The sequence below is a fragment of the Mus musculus genome, chromosome 13 (assembly GCF_000001635.26).
Source record: "Mus musculus strain C57BL/6J chromosome 13, GRCm38.p6 C57BL/6J".
Lineage (NCBI taxonomy): Eukaryota > Metazoa > Chordata > Mammalia > Rodentia > Muridae > Mus > Mus musculus.
In genome coordinates this window covers 58254042-58274619 of record NC_000079.6, presented here as the reverse complement: position 1 = coordinate 58274619, position 20578 = coordinate 58254042, and the positions used below count along the sequence as shown (strand labels likewise).

The 20578-nt window shown below is 43.8% G+C and overlaps 1 protein-coding gene across 7 annotated transcripts in view; it reads left to right on the top strand.

Moving 5' to 3' along the window:
* Gkap1 (G kinase anchoring protein 1) overlaps positions 1–20578 on the top strand; it is a 41532-nt gene that overhangs the window by 258 nt on the left and 20696 nt on the right. For 2 of the 7 annotated variants that reach the window (XM_030247330.1, XM_011244543.3), the window contains exons 1-6: positions 116–546; positions 799–986; positions 10421–10678; positions 11279–11422; positions 15109–15186; positions 18750–18873. In XM_030247330.1, the coding sequence (XP_030103190.1) occupies positions 10463–10678; positions 11279–11422; positions 15109–15186; positions 18750–18873 (562 nt within the window). In that variant the 5' untranslated portion in view covers positions 116–546; positions 799–986; positions 10421–10462. Of the gene's footprint in view, positions 1–115; positions 547–798; positions 987–1888; positions 2071–10420; positions 10679–11278; positions 11423–15108; positions 15187–18749; positions 18874–20578 lie in introns of those variants that run through there. The other 5 variants (XM_011244542.3, XM_030247329.1, XM_006517304.4 and 2 more) reach the window with 4 other exon arrangements.

The following is a 20578-nucleotide window of genomic DNA, read 5'->3' as shown; positions in this document are numbered from 1 at the left end:
CCCCGGAGGTGCTCCCGCGGGAACCCAAGGCCGTCCGGCTGTTTGCATCTCGTGCAGCACCGCCCTCCCTCGCCGACTGGAGGTCCGCCTCCGCCCCCGGGCCTCCCCACAGCCTGGCGATCCCGCCGCGCGCCGCCCGCGGCGGCCTAAGCCTCCTCCCGGAAGGCCTCCCACCTTCCCGGCTCCGCGACCCCGAGGACCGCGGAGCCGCCGCCTACGCGAGCCGTTTGGACCCTGCGCGGCCCCCGTAGCGCGGCTCCTCCAGCAGGTGGTTCTGGTCCTCCGCAGTCCGTCCCCCGCGGACCTCTCCTCGGCGTCAGCGTCCGCCGCGCTGCGACCCTCGGCAAAGAAGTCCCGCGCGCCGGCCGGCCACGGCGGGCGCCAGGCTTGCGGGTCCGCCCCGCCCCGCCCCGCCCCGCCCTCCGCGCGCCGCCGCCCTCCGCGGGCCCGTTACTGCGGACGCCCCGCGGCCCGCGCCCAACGCCCGGGGGTAGCGCGGGAGCGGCGGGGAGACGGGAGCGGCCGCACCGCGGCGAGGGAGGCCCGGTGAGTCTACGGAGCCTCGCAGCTCGTGGCTGAGGGGACGCGGCCGAGTGCGGCCTGAGGCGGGGAGCGGAGCGGAGCGGAGCCGAGCGGGGCTGAGCCGAGCGGGGCCGGGCGGCGGGAGGGCCGCGGAGGCTGCGGGGGAGTGCGGGCCGCAGGCCTGGTCCGCCGCGGCCGGCCGCGGGAGTGACAGCAGGTGCGGCCGCCCGTTCGGGGCTCCCCGGGGCGCCCACCCGACGCCGGTGTCGCTTGCAGGCTTGGACACCGCGTCTCGGCAGCGGCTGGGGCTCGCCCAGCCCGCCGCGCTCTTTCTCCGGGTACTTCGCGAACAAGTTTTGGAGCACCCGGAACTGCTCGTGCGTGAGATTTGGCTTCGGTTCCCGAAGGAGGAGAGAGGGGCTGCTCGCCGCTCGCCTTCCCTCCCTCCCTCCCAGCAGCCCGAGGTAGATGCGCAGGCTCTCGCACAAGCCCCTGCTGTCGGGGCTTCCAGCAGCTATGCGCGGCGGCGGCGGTGGCAGCGGTAGGGTGCCAGCCTCGGGGTGTCTGTAAACGCGGAGCAGTCGGGGCAAAAGTTTATCCCATTGTCTGCCCCGCTCCCTCCACTGGCGACATTTCTCAAGGGATGTCGGTGGAGAGTTCTAGCGAGAGGCAGAGGCGCTGGAAAAACACAAGCATTGTTCTTCAGCCTCGTCTGTTTATGTGAAGGCGCTTGCGCCCGCCTGTCACGGGAATGAAGTTAAGCTGTAGCTCCAGAAATACTGGAGAAACTGCCGAAAGATGGTAATGCTGTATTGAGAATCTTCCTAGAAAGCCTGGGGTTTCCCTACACTAGCTTATGCCACTAAAATCGGTTAGTCTAAGCCTCTTTAATGTGATTTTTCACTAAAGATCGAAATACACCTGTTTAATATTAACCCTAGGGGCTTCTAGCAATCACTCTAGAGCGAGAACCTACACGTGGATCAGAGGGACGTTGTGTGCAAGTGAAAATCACCTTTGCACTTCATGACTGAATTCCTTAGTACATGTCTGCAGTTTGCTTTTTGTTTTTGTTTCTAAGAGTTCACAACCCACAGAAGTTGAGAGCTTCGGATTAGAAAAGGAAGGCTGCACCTAACCAGTGTGTGTGTTGCGGGGGGGGGGGGGGTGGGGGGGGGTGGTGGAGCTCCGGGTATGCCTTTAAGTTTATGTCATTTTCGATAAGTGTGTTGGAAGCAAAAGTTTCAGGACCGTTGGTCCTCGATCCCTGTAACCTTAAGTTCTAAGAAGTCAAAATGACAGTCAAGCAGCCAAGAAGATGAGGGAGACCAGGCCATTCCTTTTCCTCTCATTTTGTAATTCGTAGGGACAGTGCTTGGCATCAAACCCAGGGCCTCTTGGAGTCGCAAGTCCTCAGTCTGTTGTGTTTGATCTGTTAGAGTCCACCAAGGCCTCTCTAGCTGCACGAACTGGTGTACACCTGTATTCCCAAGACTCAGGAGCCTGGGACAGGAGGATTGAGAGTTTGGTTCCAGTGCAGGCTACATGGTGAGAGAGCTGCCCTCTCAAAGCATATGGCCATATTAACTGATGACATTGACATTGCATAGTTCCGTTTTGGATCAAGCTAGGTGGTTGATAGTGTTGATCGACACAGTCACTACTGTTCATTTTTTAAAGGGCTGAAATTATGTACTTAAGTTCCCCCAGGCTCAATTCTTTCCCGACACTGATGTCATAGAAGAAGGTGCTCATGATGGCAGTGGCCCTTCATAGAGACCAAGGCCTCAAGAAAACAGGTCATTCATTTATAAATCTTGCTAGGCGTAGCTTGGCCTGTTCCTTAGTAGCAACAGTTTATCTCACACCCTCACCTTTTAAAAATCAGCAGTTTGACACAAAATCCAAAGCTTCCTACAAAAACAAGATTCCTAGGGGGAAAAAGATGAGTTGTGGAAACACTTCGTTGTGACGGTGCTGTTAGTTAGATGGTGTGTGCTCTCCACCCTCAGTGTTCAAGTTCAGAGCACAGATTCCAGTGCACACTTAGGTATGGCACTGTGTGATTGGAGAATGTAATTAAGCCTCAGTCAGTAAGCTTGAGGTCATGATTAACTTATTTAATGTTAATAATGTTAATTAATGTTTCTTCTTCTTTTTTTTTTTTTTTTTTTGCTGAGACTGTTTTTTACTGTGTAGCCCAGTTTAGCCTTGAACCTATGACCTTCCTGCCTTATCCCTTCCAGTACTGAGACTGCAGATGTGCCCATTACAACTGGCTGATATCTGTGCCAAGTCCTTGATTGATATATATATATATATTTGGGAATACAAAGAAGAGACCTGTGTTGTTCAGCATTTTGTAAATCAGGACAGTAGGGAGCTAGATACAGTGGTAGCTGTTGAAAGAGTCCATGAAGAACAGAATTAAGTGTAAGTGCAGGAACATTAACGAGAAGGCAGATCAGAATTGCAATGGGGCTAAATTTGAAGAACGGAGAAGTTTTAAGTGGAGGAGACAGACATTCCAGACTCCAGGAACAAGTGAACACTGAGCAGTCTGTTTTCTCGCAGAACAGGGAAAGTGGGAGAAATCACTGTAGAATGTAAGTGAATTACTTTTTTAATAAAAATATAGCCATAAATTAATCCAGCAGCTGTATTTCTTTGCTTTATTCCAGTCCCCAATAACCACACAGAGTAACAATATTGATTTAAAACTAGTTTTCAGTAGCTGAGCAGTCAAATGATCAGTTTTTACTTTTATGCTAATCTGGCTACCTCCCAACCCCATCCCATGATACATGCATAATATTACTGATGTGGCTTTTTGGGCTTCGGGTATGTTTCCATGATCTCTCTCCAGACCCCTTCCTTATGGCTTTGAATCCTCCATCCTCCTTGGGCTGATCTGCATCTCTTTATCCCCTCTCCTTCCTCTGGTTGATGTACTTCCTACCCTGTTGTCTACTCTGTCCAGCCATTGGGTGGTCAGTATTTATTGACAATGGTAAAAGCTGTTTACACAAACTTTAGACAGGAATTCTTGGAATAAGTATTGCAATGCTGTGTCTTGATTGAAACAAGACATGAGGGCAGAGAAATCAGCATTTCATTTAAATAACGCAGGGTAAACTGCACAGTGTACAAAAACACGATGCCTACATTCCCCTTTTTGTCGAATAAAAGGCTTTTTAAATAATAATAAACAGCATGCATTAGGAAGAATTATGAAAACTATTCGATAAGAGTTACATTCATAATATCCAGTCCATTTATTTTTGGCAACTTAGATAAAGTATTCTACCATCCTGTCTGGTGAGTTCAAGTTCTATATCTAAATCACTTTCTATCTTAACTTGTACTACCATCCTAAAAACATCTTGTAGACCTGGAACATCATCTTAAATCCTAAACAATTTATGCATATAGTAAGGCTGTGACTATCTAGCCTTCAGCCCCATCAGAGACCTGAGAAGGAATGAATGTTACCCGAGTGTGCAGGCAATGCTGGGATGCAGCTTCCAAAGATAAAAGAAATGGCCGACAGCAGCCTGCCTGGACAGATCCCCCATGTCATCTGTGGCTCACTATAGCTGACAGACTTCTTGTCAGGAGTTGTGAAGGACTTGCTCCCCCTGTCTTTGCAGAGCCTGGCAGTCTGCTTCCTTGCATCCATTTGTCCTTTCTGAACAGATTTGTCTGTAGGTGAAACATGGACATTTTCTTCGCCCAGTAGTTAGCTTGCCTCCATTGAAGCAATTCCACATCAGGTTAAGATGCTCATCTTCTTTGAAGTGAAATGGGGGTACTGTCAGGAGCAGACCTGTCTCATAGTCAAAAGATCTTTTAGTAATAAAATAATTTTAAATGCCATTTTATGTTGATCTCTTAAGGTTTTGAAAACCAATTATAATATATCTGAATTGTCAAACATTGCTTATTCTTAGCTATTTACTATCTGAATAACCTTGAAAACATTTTATTGTAACGTAACTAGTATCTAATATGACCATTGAGTTGCATGATGGCTATCACAGGTTTTGGTTTATGAGTAGATTCAATAGCCCACCCCATTCATCTAACATCTTATAATATTTCTATATCCCCCTTTTCTTTTCAGCCTCCTACCTTTTATCTAAGAAAGGATAGAGAAGAAGAAAGGTAGAAACCCCTGAGTCTGACTCAGCTCCCTGTTTCCCTTCCTCTCTAAGACCATAAATACTTGTAAATCATTTCCTAACATGACAATGTGTATATTACCATCAAATAGCCAAAACCATCCACCCCAATTTAAAGGAATGGAACAACAGTCTCTTATTATTTCTTTCTGCTGAATTGGGGCAAAGAATCCTTTTCAGGGAAATTTAGAAAAAATTGTTAGTCTTAAGAAAGCTAGCATTTGTTGTCCAGTCTTTGCTGAGAAAATGCAGGCTTCACTGAAGCTCCACCTGCAACAGTCGGAAAGGCTGGACTGAGGAGCTAGCTGTTGTGGGTTGTCCTCGAAGCAAGTCTTTAGCGGAAACAGTTTTGATGCAGTTGAGGCAGGGTTAGGACAACAGTCTCAGCATCTTAACATCCCCGAGGGTGAATCCTAATCCTGTCAGGGTTAGTCTTGGTTGCTTTTTTTTCCCCCTCTGCAAACGTAAAGCTTTTAGAGGTAATATATATTTCTATATTAACATAATGTATGGAATATGCAATGTGCACAGATCAGTTAAAGGTGATTTTTTTGTTCCTTGTTTGAGTAGGTGAAAGCCAACTTTCTTCCTTTACAAGTTAATTTGATCATATAACCAAACTGTAATATAAATTTCATTCATGCCATATGAAAGGATGGCATGATGAATTTTGAGGACTCTGTAGCCAACAAGATCCATTGGCTATGTATAGCTGAAGTTCTGTCTAGAGATGCTTTTATGTCTCAGTCATTTTCAGGGTTACAGCCATGCAGAGGGATCAACAAATTGTGCTACCTGTCCTGTTTGCTCTTCATCTCTTTCTTCCCATCTGCAGCCAAGATCTTTAGGGGGTCTTCCTCTATCAAATCAGTCTGGAAGGAATCCATAGTTTTTCTTTTCCTATGGAAACAAGAGCATATTCTCTCCCCCAGCAAAACATTTTTTATCTGTCTCTGGGAGATTTTTTTAATCCCTTTTTGTTTATTAAGCATCCCTTTCTTACATTTGTCCCTGTATCCATCAAGCCTTCGATTTCTCTTGGGTTTTCTGTGTCATCTATTGAAGCTGCTTTGGTTTCGATATCTGGGTTATTAATGTTTATATCCAGAGCAGTGTTCATTGTTCTGCAGATGAGTTTCTCCACTGTTGATGTGAGATGACTGATTTGAACTTGATGTTGGGGCCGCTTGGGGTATTTTTTGACCAGGGGTTACCATGTTGTCTTTTGTCCGTCTACATTTGCGTGTCCAGGGCTGGCCTTTGCCACATCTACATAGTTCAGTAGGTTGGAGCCTTCTTTTTTGACTTTTTTCTAGGGGAAAAAAAAAAGCATAATTTCTAGAAGTGCCTTGTCTATAGTCTCTTTTCAAATGATCTTGTTTGCCACAGTTAAAACATGTGACAATGTGGCTTTTCTTAAAGCCTGTAGGGACTATTTTTTCCTATTAAAGTTGCACCCTTATAATTTTTACAATTCTGTCTTTCTGTTGGATGCCATCTGAATTCTTTCTGTGAGTGGACATTGTCTGCTGTCATTTGTTGTATAGCAACGGGATAAGCTAAGGTTGGTTTTCTAACACCGTTGGTCGTCCTCCCTGATCTTCATCAGATGGTGGTACACAGGCTTTAACCTTACTCTATATTTCTCAATTTTATTTATTTATTTTTTTTGTTTTTGTTTTTTGAGACAGGATTTTTCTGTGTAGCCCTGGCTGTCCTGGAACTCACTCTGTAGACCAGGCTGGCCTCGAACTCAGAAATCTACCTGTCTCTGCCTCCCGAGTGCTGGGATTAAAGGCATGCACCACCACTGCTTGGCTTGCAATCTTTTCTAATTCCTCCTCTAAAGCCTGTAAGACCTGTATCTGTTTTGGGTTTGTTTTGGCTTTTTCATATTTTTTCCTTTTCTTTTATCTCTATTATCTTAGTATTTTCCTCATCTTTAATTACATTAATTTTTCTTTTAAGGCCTGTATCTGGGTTTCATTTTTTTTTTTCTTGTGTCTATTATCTTAGTCTTTTCTTTAAACTGGTCGATAAAACTTTGTATCTGGGGCTGGTGAGATGGCTCAGTGGTTAAGAGTGCCGACTGCTCTTCTGAAGGTCCCGAGTTCAAATCCCAGCAACCACATGGTGGTTCACAACCATCCGTAACGAAATCTGATGCCCTCTTCTGGGGTATCTGAGGATAGCTACAGTGTACTTACATATAAATAAATAAATAAATCTTTAAAAAAAAAAAAAACCTTTGTATCTGTTATTCTATTTTTTGTTTTCATATTTGATTTTTTATTTTGTACCTCTAACATTTTAATATTTTCTTTATTCTGATTTCTTAACTTTAGCAAAGAGTCTTCTAAGCCTCCTGATTTTTTTATTAAGGCCGTGCGTTAAAAAGGCATAGCAACATGCTTATTAAGAGAAGAATGAGCCAGGCGTGGTGGTGCATGCCTTTAATCCCAGCACTCGGGAGGCAGAGACAGGTAGATTTCTGAGTTCGAGGCCAGCCTGGTCTACAGAGTGAGTTCCAGGACAGCCAGAGCTACACAAAGAAACACTGTCTCAAAAAAACAAAACAAAACAAAAAAAAGATAAGAATGAAACTCAGTAGTGCAGTAACTTTAAAGGACCATGTCTTAATTTCCTCCATACCTTCCATCTCCCTTGAATAGGATTTTAGAGTGCCCAAAAGGTCTTTATTGTGTTTTCCAACTCAGTGTTTTATTTCTTTAAAATCATCAATTTCAGTGTATGCATATCTAACTGTGATGTTTTATATTTGTTTCCTTCTGTTTTTAGCACAAAACTATAATCTTTAAACCATTTTTATCTGACCGGGAGGTCTGTTCTTTGTCTGAGCTTGGCTTCTGCTTCCATGCTATCAGCAGCTCCCAGGGAAGAGGCATGCTTCCACCTTCCACCTGTAACTTGAAATGCCTTACCTGATCCCAGTTCCTCACACGCTCTGGGAGGTTGTAAGATGAAAAGTACTGGCCTCTTAGGTCGGCAGTATCTGACCAGGAGGAGCCCCTATGGTCAGGTCTAAGCTGGCTCTGCCCCCTTAGGTAGACTTTAGCTTCTGAGAGAGCAGCTCAGCCGGTTTCCCGAGGCTTTATGCCCAGGCTATCCTATGTAGGCCAGGCCTCTGTGTGTAGCCCCGGTTTCCTCTGCTGTCCCAGGAGTGTTTGACTCCTCCCTCCATGGCCACAGGCAGGTACCTTGAAGTTTTCTGGGCATCATGGCTCCGGCCTAAGATCGATCCTACTCCCTCTGCTTTCTCAGGCCCAAGTTCATTACCAGATCCCTGACCCCTGCCAGGTGGCAGGCTCAGCCAGTCCTTTGGGGAACGTCTCAGAGAACTTGCCCTTGCTAACCTGTCCTTGTTAGTTTGTACTTTCCCTCCAGAACTTTTTGCTTTAAGACCTGAATATGAATTTTAAGAGTAGGGATAACATGCCTTTCGGTTGGCCACCATCTGTAAATGAACTAACTTTAATAGAAATGTAGCAGTAAATTAATCCAGCAGCTGTATTTCTTTGCTTTATGCCAGTCCCCAGTAACCACACAGAGTAACAATATTGATTTAAAACTAGTTTTCAGTAGCTGAGCAGTCAAATGATCAGTTTTTACTTTTATGCTAATCTGGCTACCTCCCAACCCCATCCCATGATACATGCATATTATTACTGATGTGGCTTTTTGGGCTTCGGGTATGTTTCCATGATCTCTCTCCAGACCCCTTCCTTATGGCTTTGAATCCTCCATCCTCCTTGGGTTGATCTGCATCTCTTTCAATTCTTGGTATAAGCATTACAATGCTGTGTCTGTATTGAAACAAGACCTGAGCAGAGACAGGGTTTCTCTGTGTAGCTTTGGCTGTCCTGGAACTCACTCTGCAGGCCAGGCAGGCCTCAAACTCACAGAGATTCAACCGCCTTTGCCTCCAAGGACGAAGATTAAAGATGTTCACCATCACCACCACCTGGCATGAATCCTGGTCTTAAAAAGGAACACGGACGCGTGAACCCCTGTTATTTTAGCTTTGGAAGAATGAGTAGAATAATGTTTTGTCGTTGATATATTTACTATGTTAAATATTTAACATGCTGACAGTAATTTATTATATTGTACTATCCTGGCCCTGGCCCCCCCCCCCCCGCGCGCGCGCACACACACACACACACACACATGTAAACCCTGAGAAAAAGGAGTCATCGTTGCTTATGAACTCCCCTGTACTCCTTGTACTCCTTTGTTCTCCCTTTGAAACATTTTTAATAGTTTAGCATTTTGAGCTGCTGAGGGGGTGTAACCTTCGTAGCCAGTGTACTTTGTCTTATGAATGATTATTGAGTTCTTTTCTCAGTTGAAAGATTTATTCTGTTTCCTTGTGGTTTGCCTTTTGTAATTTCACTCATTGTGGGAAAACTTCTCTGTGTCCAGTGTGTCAGTCAGTCCCTGCTGTAGTTGTGGGTCTGGGGGAGCCTAGGCCTCTGGGCTCCTCAGGCCCCCTGATGGATTTTGCTGACTCAGTTCCTCCTGCCTGCCTGCAAGCTTTTTTCTTTCATTTCTAGATGGGGCAAATGTTGGTGTGAATTTCAGAACGTATTTTACAGTGGAGTCATTGTGCTTAGTCACATTTTTTTTTTTTTTTTTTTTTTTTTTTGAGACAGGGTTTCTCTGCATAGCCCTGGCTGTCCTGGAACTCACTTTGTAGACCACACTGGCCTCGAACTCAGAAATTTGCCTGCCTCTGCCTCCCGAGTGCTGGGATTAAAGGCGTGAGCCACCACGCCAGGCTCACTTAGTCACATTTTAAATAATTGTGCCACATCCTAAGTCCTCTTCAAGAGTTATTTTAGAATATTTATGAACATTTAACTCACACAAGGCATTGCAGTCAAATAATACCAGTGACTCCCGACACTTAAGAGCTTATGCTGCTACCGTATACAGTTTACACATACTGACTACTGAGAGTCTCACCAAGGCTAAGAGCAACATTGATCCAGTGGTTGGCTTGCCTTTTCAATAAAACACCAGTAGTCTATACCTGCTGGGGCCAGTGACCGAGTCAGCCTTAGGCTTTTGACGGACAGCTTTGACAGTAACGGGCATGAATTTCCTGGTTGAGGAAATTTAAGTCCTTTCTTTTTTCTTTTCTTTTCTTTTTTTTTTTTTTAAGTTGTAAGCATCAGTCTTTATAATCAAATTCAGCATTTTGATGTTAGAGTGTTCTTTTCTGTTCTTGTCTTGTTTTCTTGAAGTTGGAGGTGATCGTGCAGCTGCAAGAACGGCCTTTGTGTATGATTACGGATGCTGGCCCTCCTCTCAGGGCTGGGCATTGTGATGTAGCATCTGTCCCATGAGTGTGTATACACCTCAGAAGTGTTTCAAGAAAAGTTAAGGACTTTTAAAACCAGATGTGGAAATGAGCATTGTGTATTGATTATAGTCCTGAATTGTTACCTGTGAAATAAATAAAACCTACATATTCTTTTGAATAACTTTATTTTGTTTAGTTTAGTTTTAAAAATGTTAATGCCAATGGGATTGTGGGTACAAATCCAAATACTACCAAATCTGATGTCACTCCTGATGTATTTTATATGTTTAGCTATTGGAGAAAATAGAATAATTTTCTTCAATGTGTTTTCTCCTCCTCTTCCTCTCCCTCTTCTTCCTCCTCCTCTGTCCTCCAACCCCCCACCCCTTAGGAGTTACTATTGAGCAAGCGTTTAAGCCCCCAGTTCTGAGCCATGGCCTCTGCAGTCCTCAGCTCTGTGCTCACAACTGCCTCTCGCTTTGCCCTGCTACAAGTGGACAGCGGCAGTGGCTCTGATTCCGAGCCTGGGAAAGGCAAAGGCCGGAGTAATGGGAAGTCTCAAACTCTGGGAAACAAAGCAACCTCAAATGAGAAGAAACGGGAGAAGAGAAGAAAAAAGAAGGAACAGCAGCAGAGTGAAGCAAACGAGGTAGCCATGCGGTTCTGTGTCCCGGGGCTGAGAGTGCATGACAGAGGTAGCCATGCCCGTTCTGTGTCCTGGGGCTGAGAGCTCATGACAGAGGTAGCCATGTGGTTCTGTGTCCCGGGGCTGAGAGCGCATGACAGAGGTAGCCATGTGGTTTTGTGTCCCGGGGCTGAGAGCGCTTGCATCACCTCTACTGTGCAGGCACTGTGCCTGTCACAGGACACAGCTTCCTGGTGAACATACACCTACCTGAACTCACATGCAGCCAACACTCACAGATGGATTTCCTGACTGGAGCAGCTTGTGTGTTCATGCTATAAAATTAAGAAAGAGAAGTCTTAAAGAGGAGAGCCCATGCCTGTGGCCCCAGCTTCTCAGGAGACTAAGATGACAGGGTTGCTTGAACAACCCTGGACAGGATAGTGAGACTTTGTGTGATTAAAAAAAATATATAATAAATTTTAAAGTAAAGATAAATAAAATCCACAAGTAACTTTCAGTTGTGTATGTTAATATAAGGAGTATTTAGACTAAAAATATTTTAAAATTAAAACTACTAGTACTGATACACTGAATTTAATATATTTTGTGCTTATTTCTTAGCTCAGGAATCTTGCTTTCAAGAAAATTCCCCAGAAATCCTCCCATTCCATTTGCAATGTTCAACATGAGCTTTCATCGCCAAACCCAGCACAGAAGGAGTCACGGGAAGAAAACTGGCAAGAGTGGAGACAGAAAGATGAACAGGTACTGCGGAGGACACAAGGCTCCCGTGCTGGTTCTCAACCTGACGGAGGGTTGAGATGGCAGCACACTTGAGTGCTTGCGCAACAGTGCTGGGTGGTTCCTATGCGCAGCCTTGATGAAACCTGTGGCCCGTGTGTGTATTAAGGATGTTAGATTGCTCAGAGCAAAGCAGTTGCAGGTTTTCTCTGTGGGTTTTGGGAGTCAGACCTGGGGCCTTTGGCGCTAGGCACATGCTCTGCTCTTGACCTACAGCCCTGGCTCGGGTTGGTTTGTTTGTTTTCAGTTCATCTACTGTTTGTAAAGGAAAGCATGCTAGGAACGTAGAGAAATAACTTATTTCAACTTTCAAAGGGCTGGAGAGAGTGGTTATAAAACACTTGTTTACATTTTTTGTTTTGTTTTGTTTTGTTTTTCGAGACAGGGTTTCTATGTATAGCCCTGGCTGTCCTGGAACTCACTTTGTAGACCAGGCTAGCCTCGAACTCAGAAATCCGCCTGCCTCTGCCTCCCGAGTGCGCCACCACGCCCGGCTTGTTCACATTTTTTAAAACTCAGATTTATAGGGTTACAAATCTCCTGTTAAAAATATTTAGTAACAGTGGTGATTAAACCGAGACTTTGGGGTGACACTTCCTTTGTAACTGTGTGAACCTGCTGATGGCATGTTGCTTCTGTTGACCTATTACATGCATCTTATTCTATATCTCTTAAGTGGTCATTAAGAGAGTACACATGAGAGGAGGAAGACACAGAATGTGTGTGAGAATGCATGTGTGTGTGTGCATGTACATTCATAGGAAATGAACATTGTTTATTTGCATATTTAGTAAACTATAATTTGATCCATAGGAAATAGGCATTATTTTCAGACAGATATTTTGTCCTTTAGTGGATTTTCCTATCATTCTTGTGTTAGCATTTTAAAAGAACTAGACAGAGCTGGGTGTGGTGGTGCACATATGTAATCCAAACATCTAACCACTTAGGGAACTGAGGCAAGAGGCTCCTGAGTTCCAGCCCAGCCTGGGAAACAGGGCAAGAGCCTGTCTCTAAAGCAATGAAAACTCCCAGAGGCAGACAGCAAGTGAGAAGAGTGAATACACTCCTCATATAAACTGTGTTCAATATGTTCTCTTTAGGCCCGCACACTGTCTGAGACTCAGTATTGTGAGTACCAGTCATTACAGAGGAGCCATGCTGCTGACATTTCCCCATAGTGACACGCTGGTAGGCAGTAACAGGAGTCACCATTGTCGTCATCAGAGAGAATTTCTCTCAATAGCTAAAGGGAAACTGATGTAGGAAAATGACTCAGATTTACACAAAAGCAGTGTGTGACCTTGAACACAGCCTCCAGCACCTTTCCTTCTCCATATTTGCTGTCACAGTGATCAGGTGGCTCGGAAAAGAAGACAGATCACATAGTTCAGGAGAACAGTCAGTGCTCTCAGCCTCTGAGCTCTCTCTCCAGCCCTATTTCTGTCCTTTAAATAGCAACATAAAATTTAGTTTCAGAGAATACTTAGTATATCATAATTAAGGTTCTTTTTTGGTTTGAAATTTTAAGTTTCACTCATTTTTTCTTACTTGTATACTAGTTTATGTTAATAAGAAAAAGCAAACTTAAGGGATAGGTTGGAGTTTTGCTTGATGCTATCATATACTTTATCTTTGCTTGCTTATTATGATTTAGGCCAATTGTCAGCACACAGTGCAAGCAGGCAGGCAGGTAAGGTAGCCACACTTTAAACTATTACAGTTAGACACAGATTCCAGGGAAAGCCACTGGTGTTTGGTTGGTTGGTTGGTTTTTTATTTTTTCTACTTCAAATTTCATTTCTAGGCCTAGTGGATCTATGAATTTTTGACCTACGTAGTCTATGTACTGAGTTCCAGGACAGCTAAGGATATATAGTAAGACCTTCTCTCTTAAAAAAAAAAAAAAAAAAAAAAAAAAAAAAACAAGAAAAGAAAACACACACACACTTTATTTTTTATTGTTTTATCAGAATGATCTGCCTTAACAATTTTAATTCTGTGAGTTACTGAAAGATCATAGTATATTGCAAGACTTCCTAATCTGACATGCTCTCTGACTCATTGAAACTTCAGCCAAATGTATGTATGCTACATAAGAAATAATCACCACGTTTCTTCCCACAATTAAATGTTAAAAATAGGATTACAGTAGCAAATTAACCAGCTTTGTTCAGAATAAACTTAGATTTGTTACTTTTTTAAAGACCATCATCATATTTTAACTTATGAACAAATATTTTGTACTTAGTTTAGATATAGACATTGATTTTTTTGTTTGGTTTGGTTTTTCAAGACAGGGTTTCTCTGTATAGCCCTTGCTGTCCTGGAATTCACTCTGTAGACCAGGCTGGCCTTGAACTCAGAAATCCAATGCCTCTGCCTCCCAAGTGCTGGGAGAAATTGATTTATACTTTCTTTTTTTAATGTGGCAAATATACATAAATTTTAATTTTAGTTTATTATTTTTTATTATCCATATAATGACTTGGGGGGTTAAAGTATGTATGGGGATTTAGCCTGTATGTACATAGTGTATCACATGTGTACCTGTGCTTACTGAAGCCAGAAGAGGGTATTTTATCCTCTGGAACTGGAATGAGCCATCATGTGTGTGCTGGTAATGGGTTTTCTGCAAGAGCAGCCAGGGCTCATCACCACTGAGCCACCTCCCAGGCTCCTAGGATTAAATTGTAAAGTGCCTTTCCTGCTAGTAGTTAATACTTCTCAGTCCCCTAGGCTTATTGTATGGATTGTAGTTTATTGTGGGCTTCCTTAGATTGTTGTTGCACGCAGTTTCCTTTACCAGTTTAATTCTCATTGAATTTCAGTTCTTGCTTTTCTGTGTAAAGCTAACTTGTTCTACTGTTTCTAGTCTTGGCAAAGGATTAAGTGAGATGCTTTTTAAAGGGGTCGCTCCACTTAGAAAGTTTAATTTGTAGAGTTTGATGTTAACAGTTTTCTAAGTTTTAAGATAGCCTTTACCCATTCCCTTTCACATTGGTTTCTATCTTAGTCTGAATATTTTAAAACATTAAACAGCATAACAATTCTTAATAACTTGGGCAAAAATGTATTGAGGAGTAATTAAAACCTGAAGACTTAGGCCGTAGGAAAGATGGAAACTAGCAAGTTCTGGGACACTCCAAGGCGAGGCTAGCAGACAGCACATGTGGGGTGACTGTCGGGTGGGTACCTTCCTATCTGAAGACAGTGCCTAGAAGACTGGAAAAGACCTGGCTCACCACGCTCCCTGCCTGTCACTGCTGGTCACTCAGCCTGGCTGTTCATATGGCATCGTGTTAGAATGGTTGGGGTGCTTAGCTGTCCTGTTGAATCACAGATATCAGAATATTTTATTCACAGTAATAAAGGATTTTGGAGAGAAAAATATGAGATGTCTATAGCATATGTAGACACGGATATGTGCTCAAACTAACAATGAATGAGGAAACAGAAATTTCAAAATGGAGTTTATGCCTTTATACAGTACAAGGTCCCTAGGGTAGCATGGTTAAATAACTTAGGAAAACTGACAAGTGTTCATTTAAAGTACATTCATTTTCTTTTGCTGTCTGTATTATCATATATCATGGTTATTTTAAGTGTATGCTATAAATGTATGGTTATTGTAAAACATTTTTTTTTAGCTGACCTCTGAAATGTTTGAAGCTGACCTTGAGAAGGCGTTGCTGTTGAGTAAGCTGGAGTATGAAGAGCACAAACAGGTACTGACATGACGGTTGCTACTGACACAGTTACTAGCCGAAGGATTCACCATGTCTGCATCGTCAGAGCTCAGGCCGGCCTGCCTGAACTCACAAAGTTTCTTCTTTAGGGCTGGGGTGTAATTTGGTGTTGGCTCTGGATTTATCCTCTAAAACTACAAAAAAAAAAATAATAATGTTTGCCCCCAAAATCCATGAGAGAATCTACAACAGGGTCCATGACAGGGTCTGTGATGAGGTCTATAGCAGGGTCCCTCCTCCTCAGATTTGAGGGAACAGAAGCAAGAGAACCATGCTTTATCCGATGACTTAGAAAGGTGAGTTTCTCCAACCAAGATGAAGGAAACAAAAAAATGGGAAGGCCACATGACTTACCTTCATCCTAAATGAACATAGTAAGTACATTTAGGGTATGTATGTATGTATGTATGTATGTATGTATGTATATAACAGTCCCTGGTTCGGCCATTAGCTCTGCTCCCTCCCCAAAAGTAGATTCAAAAATTTAAATCAATCTAAGTGCTGCAGTATACAGGAATCCATTAAAAGGCTCCCTACCAGGAGGAAGAGCAGTCCAGAGCATAGAGCTCACCCCTAGACTGAGCTTTAAGCTCAGCGAATGTTGTGAGCACTGATTTCCAGGATCTTGCTGCTCTGACTAGAGGGCTATAAAGTGAGATGTAGTGTTAGTGTCCAGTTCCTGTATCTAAATTGTGTGAAATTTGACTTATGTGACATTATACTTCTTAACATTTGCTAGGATTTTGTTGTTTCCTAGATTCATTCAAGTTGATCAAGAATAACACGCGCCCCCCCCCACCCCCCATGATTGAGGCCTTTCTGGCTGTGCTACAGTCCACTAGTGTCCCGACCCCAGGACAAAGTCCACTAGTGTCCCCACCCCAGCACAAAGAGAGAGAAGTTAAAGCACACTGCAAATGATTTTACTACCAAAAACCCTTGCCAGTCAGGTGGTCTACTATGTCCCATGTGCTTTGTTTTTCATGTTCTTCTTCACTGTATGCTACGTAACTGAAGTGATTATTACCAAAATCAAGACTGGAGAGATGGCTCAGTGCTTAAGAGCACCGACCACTCTTCCAGATGACCTGCGTTCAGTTCTGATCATCAGTATGGCCCCTTAGAACAACCTACAACTCTACATACACATGCAGCCAGAACACCCGTATGCAGAAAAATAAGTGATTTCCTTTTAGGAGAAGGGGTGGGAGAAGAGTCTTTATAGCCTGAACGGTTAGGTGTTTGCTGAGATAAAGATCAAACTGCTGTAAAAGTGAATACACTGCTTTACTGTGATTAAATGAACTTGGAGGTTAGGCTTGGCAAGGTGCGCCTTTATTTCTGAATTCGTGCATATGATTTTCATTTTAATAATGAGCTATTGTAGGATGGATGTCTTTGTTCTGGACCTGCAACAATTAGGCGTTTTAGGAGTGGAGCAAATGATGTTGGTAAAATGTCATGCTCCCAGACCGTTTTCTTGCTAAATTCATAGGCCTAGTACTCCAAACCATTGCTTTTTGTCAGACAGTAATGACTCTGAGAGAATGGAAGTGCTGCTTTTGTATGTGAAGGCTACTTATGTAATTATGTTAATGTGTTCATGGAGTTTACAAGTCAGTATTTCAAGCAAATAACTATAATAGTTTAGTGTGTGTGCACGCTCATGTACAAGTGTGTAGGAAGGCCAGAAATCAGCATCAGTCTCTCTCCATCTTCTTTTGGAAACAGGATCTCAGATAAAGCTGAGGCTCACAGACTCAACTAGACTGGCTGGCCAACAAGCCCCGAGCTCCTCCTTTCTACCTCCCCCACTCTGAGGTCACAGGCGCTCAGCACTATTCAAGTGTTTATTTTTACATGAGACTAAGGATTGAACTCTGGTCCTCATGCTGCGAAGACAAATACCATACCAACTAGTCCATTTCTCTTCTTCCCTTCTATGATTATTCTAGCCTGTGGATTTATGTAACAAATAATGTAAGTTTGGGCCATCCACTGACGCACGCCTATAATCCCAGCACTGCTGAGGCAAAGACAGGAGGATGGCTACAGCTTTAGGCCAGCAGCTTGGGCTATATAGTGTGTCCTAGGCCAGTTTGGACCACAGAGCGAACTCCTGTCTCAAAAACAGAAAAGAAAAGAAAAAAAAAATCAGGGATGTTGTTTTCTGCCTCTTTTGTTCCTCACTGGCCAGGTGCTGGCATAGGATGTGAGGATAAAGACTATCTCAGCCCTTGAGCTCAGCGAAGGAGACAGGCAAATGGTGCCCTGGGAAGACTCACAATAAACAGCTTCTTAGTGCCTTTGGTGGGGATGGGACTTTTCAAAAACAATTGTCTTAAAATCTTTCTGGACTTGTTAGCTGTTCATAAAGCAGACCAGAAGGAAGTAGGCACTCTCAGGGAAGGTGTGTCAACATGACAGTAGCTAATGTGCGAAACACTGCATAGGAAAAGCTGAGTGGCCTGGGAAAGCCTCAGTGGGCTAAAAGACGGTGTCAGACACACGTGGTGGGCTTGCCTTCTCTTAGAAGATACTGGATACTTTTAACTTTTAGATTGATTTCAGGTTTTTATTTTAGAAACCCATGCTATAAGTATAGAAAGTGAATTGAGGGACTAAATTAGCAGTGTCCAAGCAAGAGAGGAGACCTAGTAACTAACAGAATGGTTCATTAGCATATATGATGTGAAGTGAGAGTAGACAAGAAAAAAAAAATGAGACTCATAATTGACAGGTGTTGGAGGGTGACATTGCCGAACACATAAAGGGGCCTGTGAGAAGGTGGGGAAGAAACATAACATGGCGGAGTGTGCTGAGCCCTGCAGCTGATAGCTGAACATAGAGAGAGATCAGGGGTGTGAAGCGCAGACTTTGACACCGAAGAGCATAGAAGACCAGGGGGAGAGGGCTGGGAAAAGAAGCCACAGTGGAGACTTAAGTGTATTAGAGATGGGTGAAGAAAGCCATATACGAGTGTCATGGAGTCGGGGGCTGCTCTTCAGCAGCCAGTGTTGGTTCCCAGGACTCACAGGCGGCTCAGAACCACTTGTAACTCTAGTGCCCAGAACCCAGTGTCATCTTATGACCCATTTGGGCTCAGACATACATTCAGGCAAAACACCTATCCACAGAAAATAAAAACATCTTTTTAAAAACTAGAGTTTATTTTTTAAAAGAATATAGTTTTAAGAGAAAACTGTTCTAAATTTTAGTGGTAGAAAACAACAGAATCTCCATTTCAGGGGTATGAAATTAGAAATTAGAAATTATTCTCTTAAATGTGCTCCTGAAGGAAAGAATACGTTGGCAGAGGTGGGATTTATAAACCAATCTATGCTTTTACTTTAATGCTTTCAGTTGAGAGGATGAACATAACTTAGCAGGAACTTCCATACAATTTGGCTGAAATTGCATGAAAAACAATTTCAAAAAGCCTAAGCTTTTTGTTTTTTATTTGCCTGTGCTGTCAGAATCATTGAAGAGTTGATGTTGTGCTTTATAAACCAAACTTAATTGCTGTTGGTAATTCTTTCTAGGATTATGAAAATGCTGAGACTGCTTCAACTCAGACAAAAGGTATAAATAAAAAAGATAAAAGGAAGAACCACCAGGGCAAGGACAAACCTGTCACGGTGTCACTCAAAGACTTCCAGTGTGAAGGTAACGCATGCGCGTCCTGCCGTGCCACAGCCACTTTCGACTGGTGGCTTTGTCTTTTTCCTAAATCTGGACTCTTGTTACTCAGGCTGACTTCAAACTCAGTGTGTAGCGAGGGCCCTCCGGCCTCTGCCTTGGAGTCACAGGAATCCCATGTCTAGTTTATGTGGTCCTGGGTCAGACCCAGACGCTTGCTGATGCTGGCCCAGTCTCCCACCTGAGGTAGCCCCCACCCCATCTTGAGTCATTTTATAGCTGTATATGTTTCGAGTACTCTTCTAATTTTGTTTTTGTTTGTGTACCATTTAGAGTATAAAGATGGAACCCTGTGCTTTAGTTTATTGGGTACAGCTGCGGTAGGCTAACTAATGGCAGAGAGTTTCCAACAAACAGAAGCACATTGGCTCATAGTTTTAGAGGCAAGGAAGTGCAGTGTCAAGATGCCAGAATCTGTCAGAGGGATGCTTGCTGCTCAGAGGAGTGAGAGAGAGACAAAAGGTCCTGTGTGACTTCTTGGGAGATGAGAACAAGTGTTTATTCACGCAGGAGAAGGCACCAAGAACAGACCAGAAAAACAGTTGCCTCCAAGTTTAGCTTGCTGAGCCCGTGAGTTTCCAGGCTTTTCCTCCAGAAACATGGGTTAGAGGTCACCTGTAGGACAGCCTAATTACCTCAGCTTGGGTAACAGCTAGGCTCAAACACAGCACCCTGGACCTTGCACAAGCTCAGGCAGCTGTGTGTAAGGGATCTCTGCTGCTCATGTAAGCTCAGGTATAGGCCGTGTGGGGCTGGCAGAACTGTAGGTGTCTCCTCTTCCCTCTAGGGAGCTTTATCTCTAGGTTACTTATCATTTCATTCTCATAACCTTCCTGTCTAGCTCTTGAATTCATTTTATAATTTTCTTTTTTTTTTGGTTTTTTTTTTTTTTTTTTTTTTTGGTTTTTTGAGACAGGGTTTCTCTGTGTAGCCCTGGCTGTCCTGGAACTCACTCTGTAGACCAGGCTGGCCTCAAACTCAGAAATCCGCCTGCCTCTGCCTCCCGAGTGCTGGGATTAAAGGCATGTGCCACCATCACCCGGCTATCTAATAATTTTCTTGTATAGGTCTTAAATCCATTTGTTTGGATTTTTGGTGGTGGTTAATTTTTAAAGTGTGGCTCTGAGGTATTTTTGGCAGTTCAGGAATCTGGGCATCCTTGGTCTCTGGTACTGAGACACTGTCAGCATGTGGCGGTTTCCAAGAGGACTCTTCTGTCATGGTTTTGAGTGTCTATGTTGTGTTGTGCCCCTTCTGGAGTGTATATGACCCTGTCTGTTGTTTTACATGTATTTCATGTGAGTCTTCTCTTGGCTTTATGATCGGGGGAAAGGGAATGGTGTGGCTCTCCTGACCTCCTCCCTTGTGCTTCCTCTGGGCATGCGTGGTGCAGAGCTGCACCCCTTTCCTGGTGGACTAAGGCAGGCCCGAGTTCCAGTGCCCATAGCTCTGGCTCTTGGCCAGATCTCCTGCTACTCGGCAGTAGCAAGGGAAGGGGAGTTGTGTACTCTGTCCAATCCTCTGTCTCAGATCCCTGTCCCCAGGTTGGCACTTGTGTGAGGTCTCCTGTGATGTCATTCTTCCTTGGCAGCCGGGTTCAGCCTCCTTTGGGTTCCTGCAGTGCGCACATTCCTTTTGAGGCTCTTACTGGAGTAGGTGTCCTTCCCAGTGC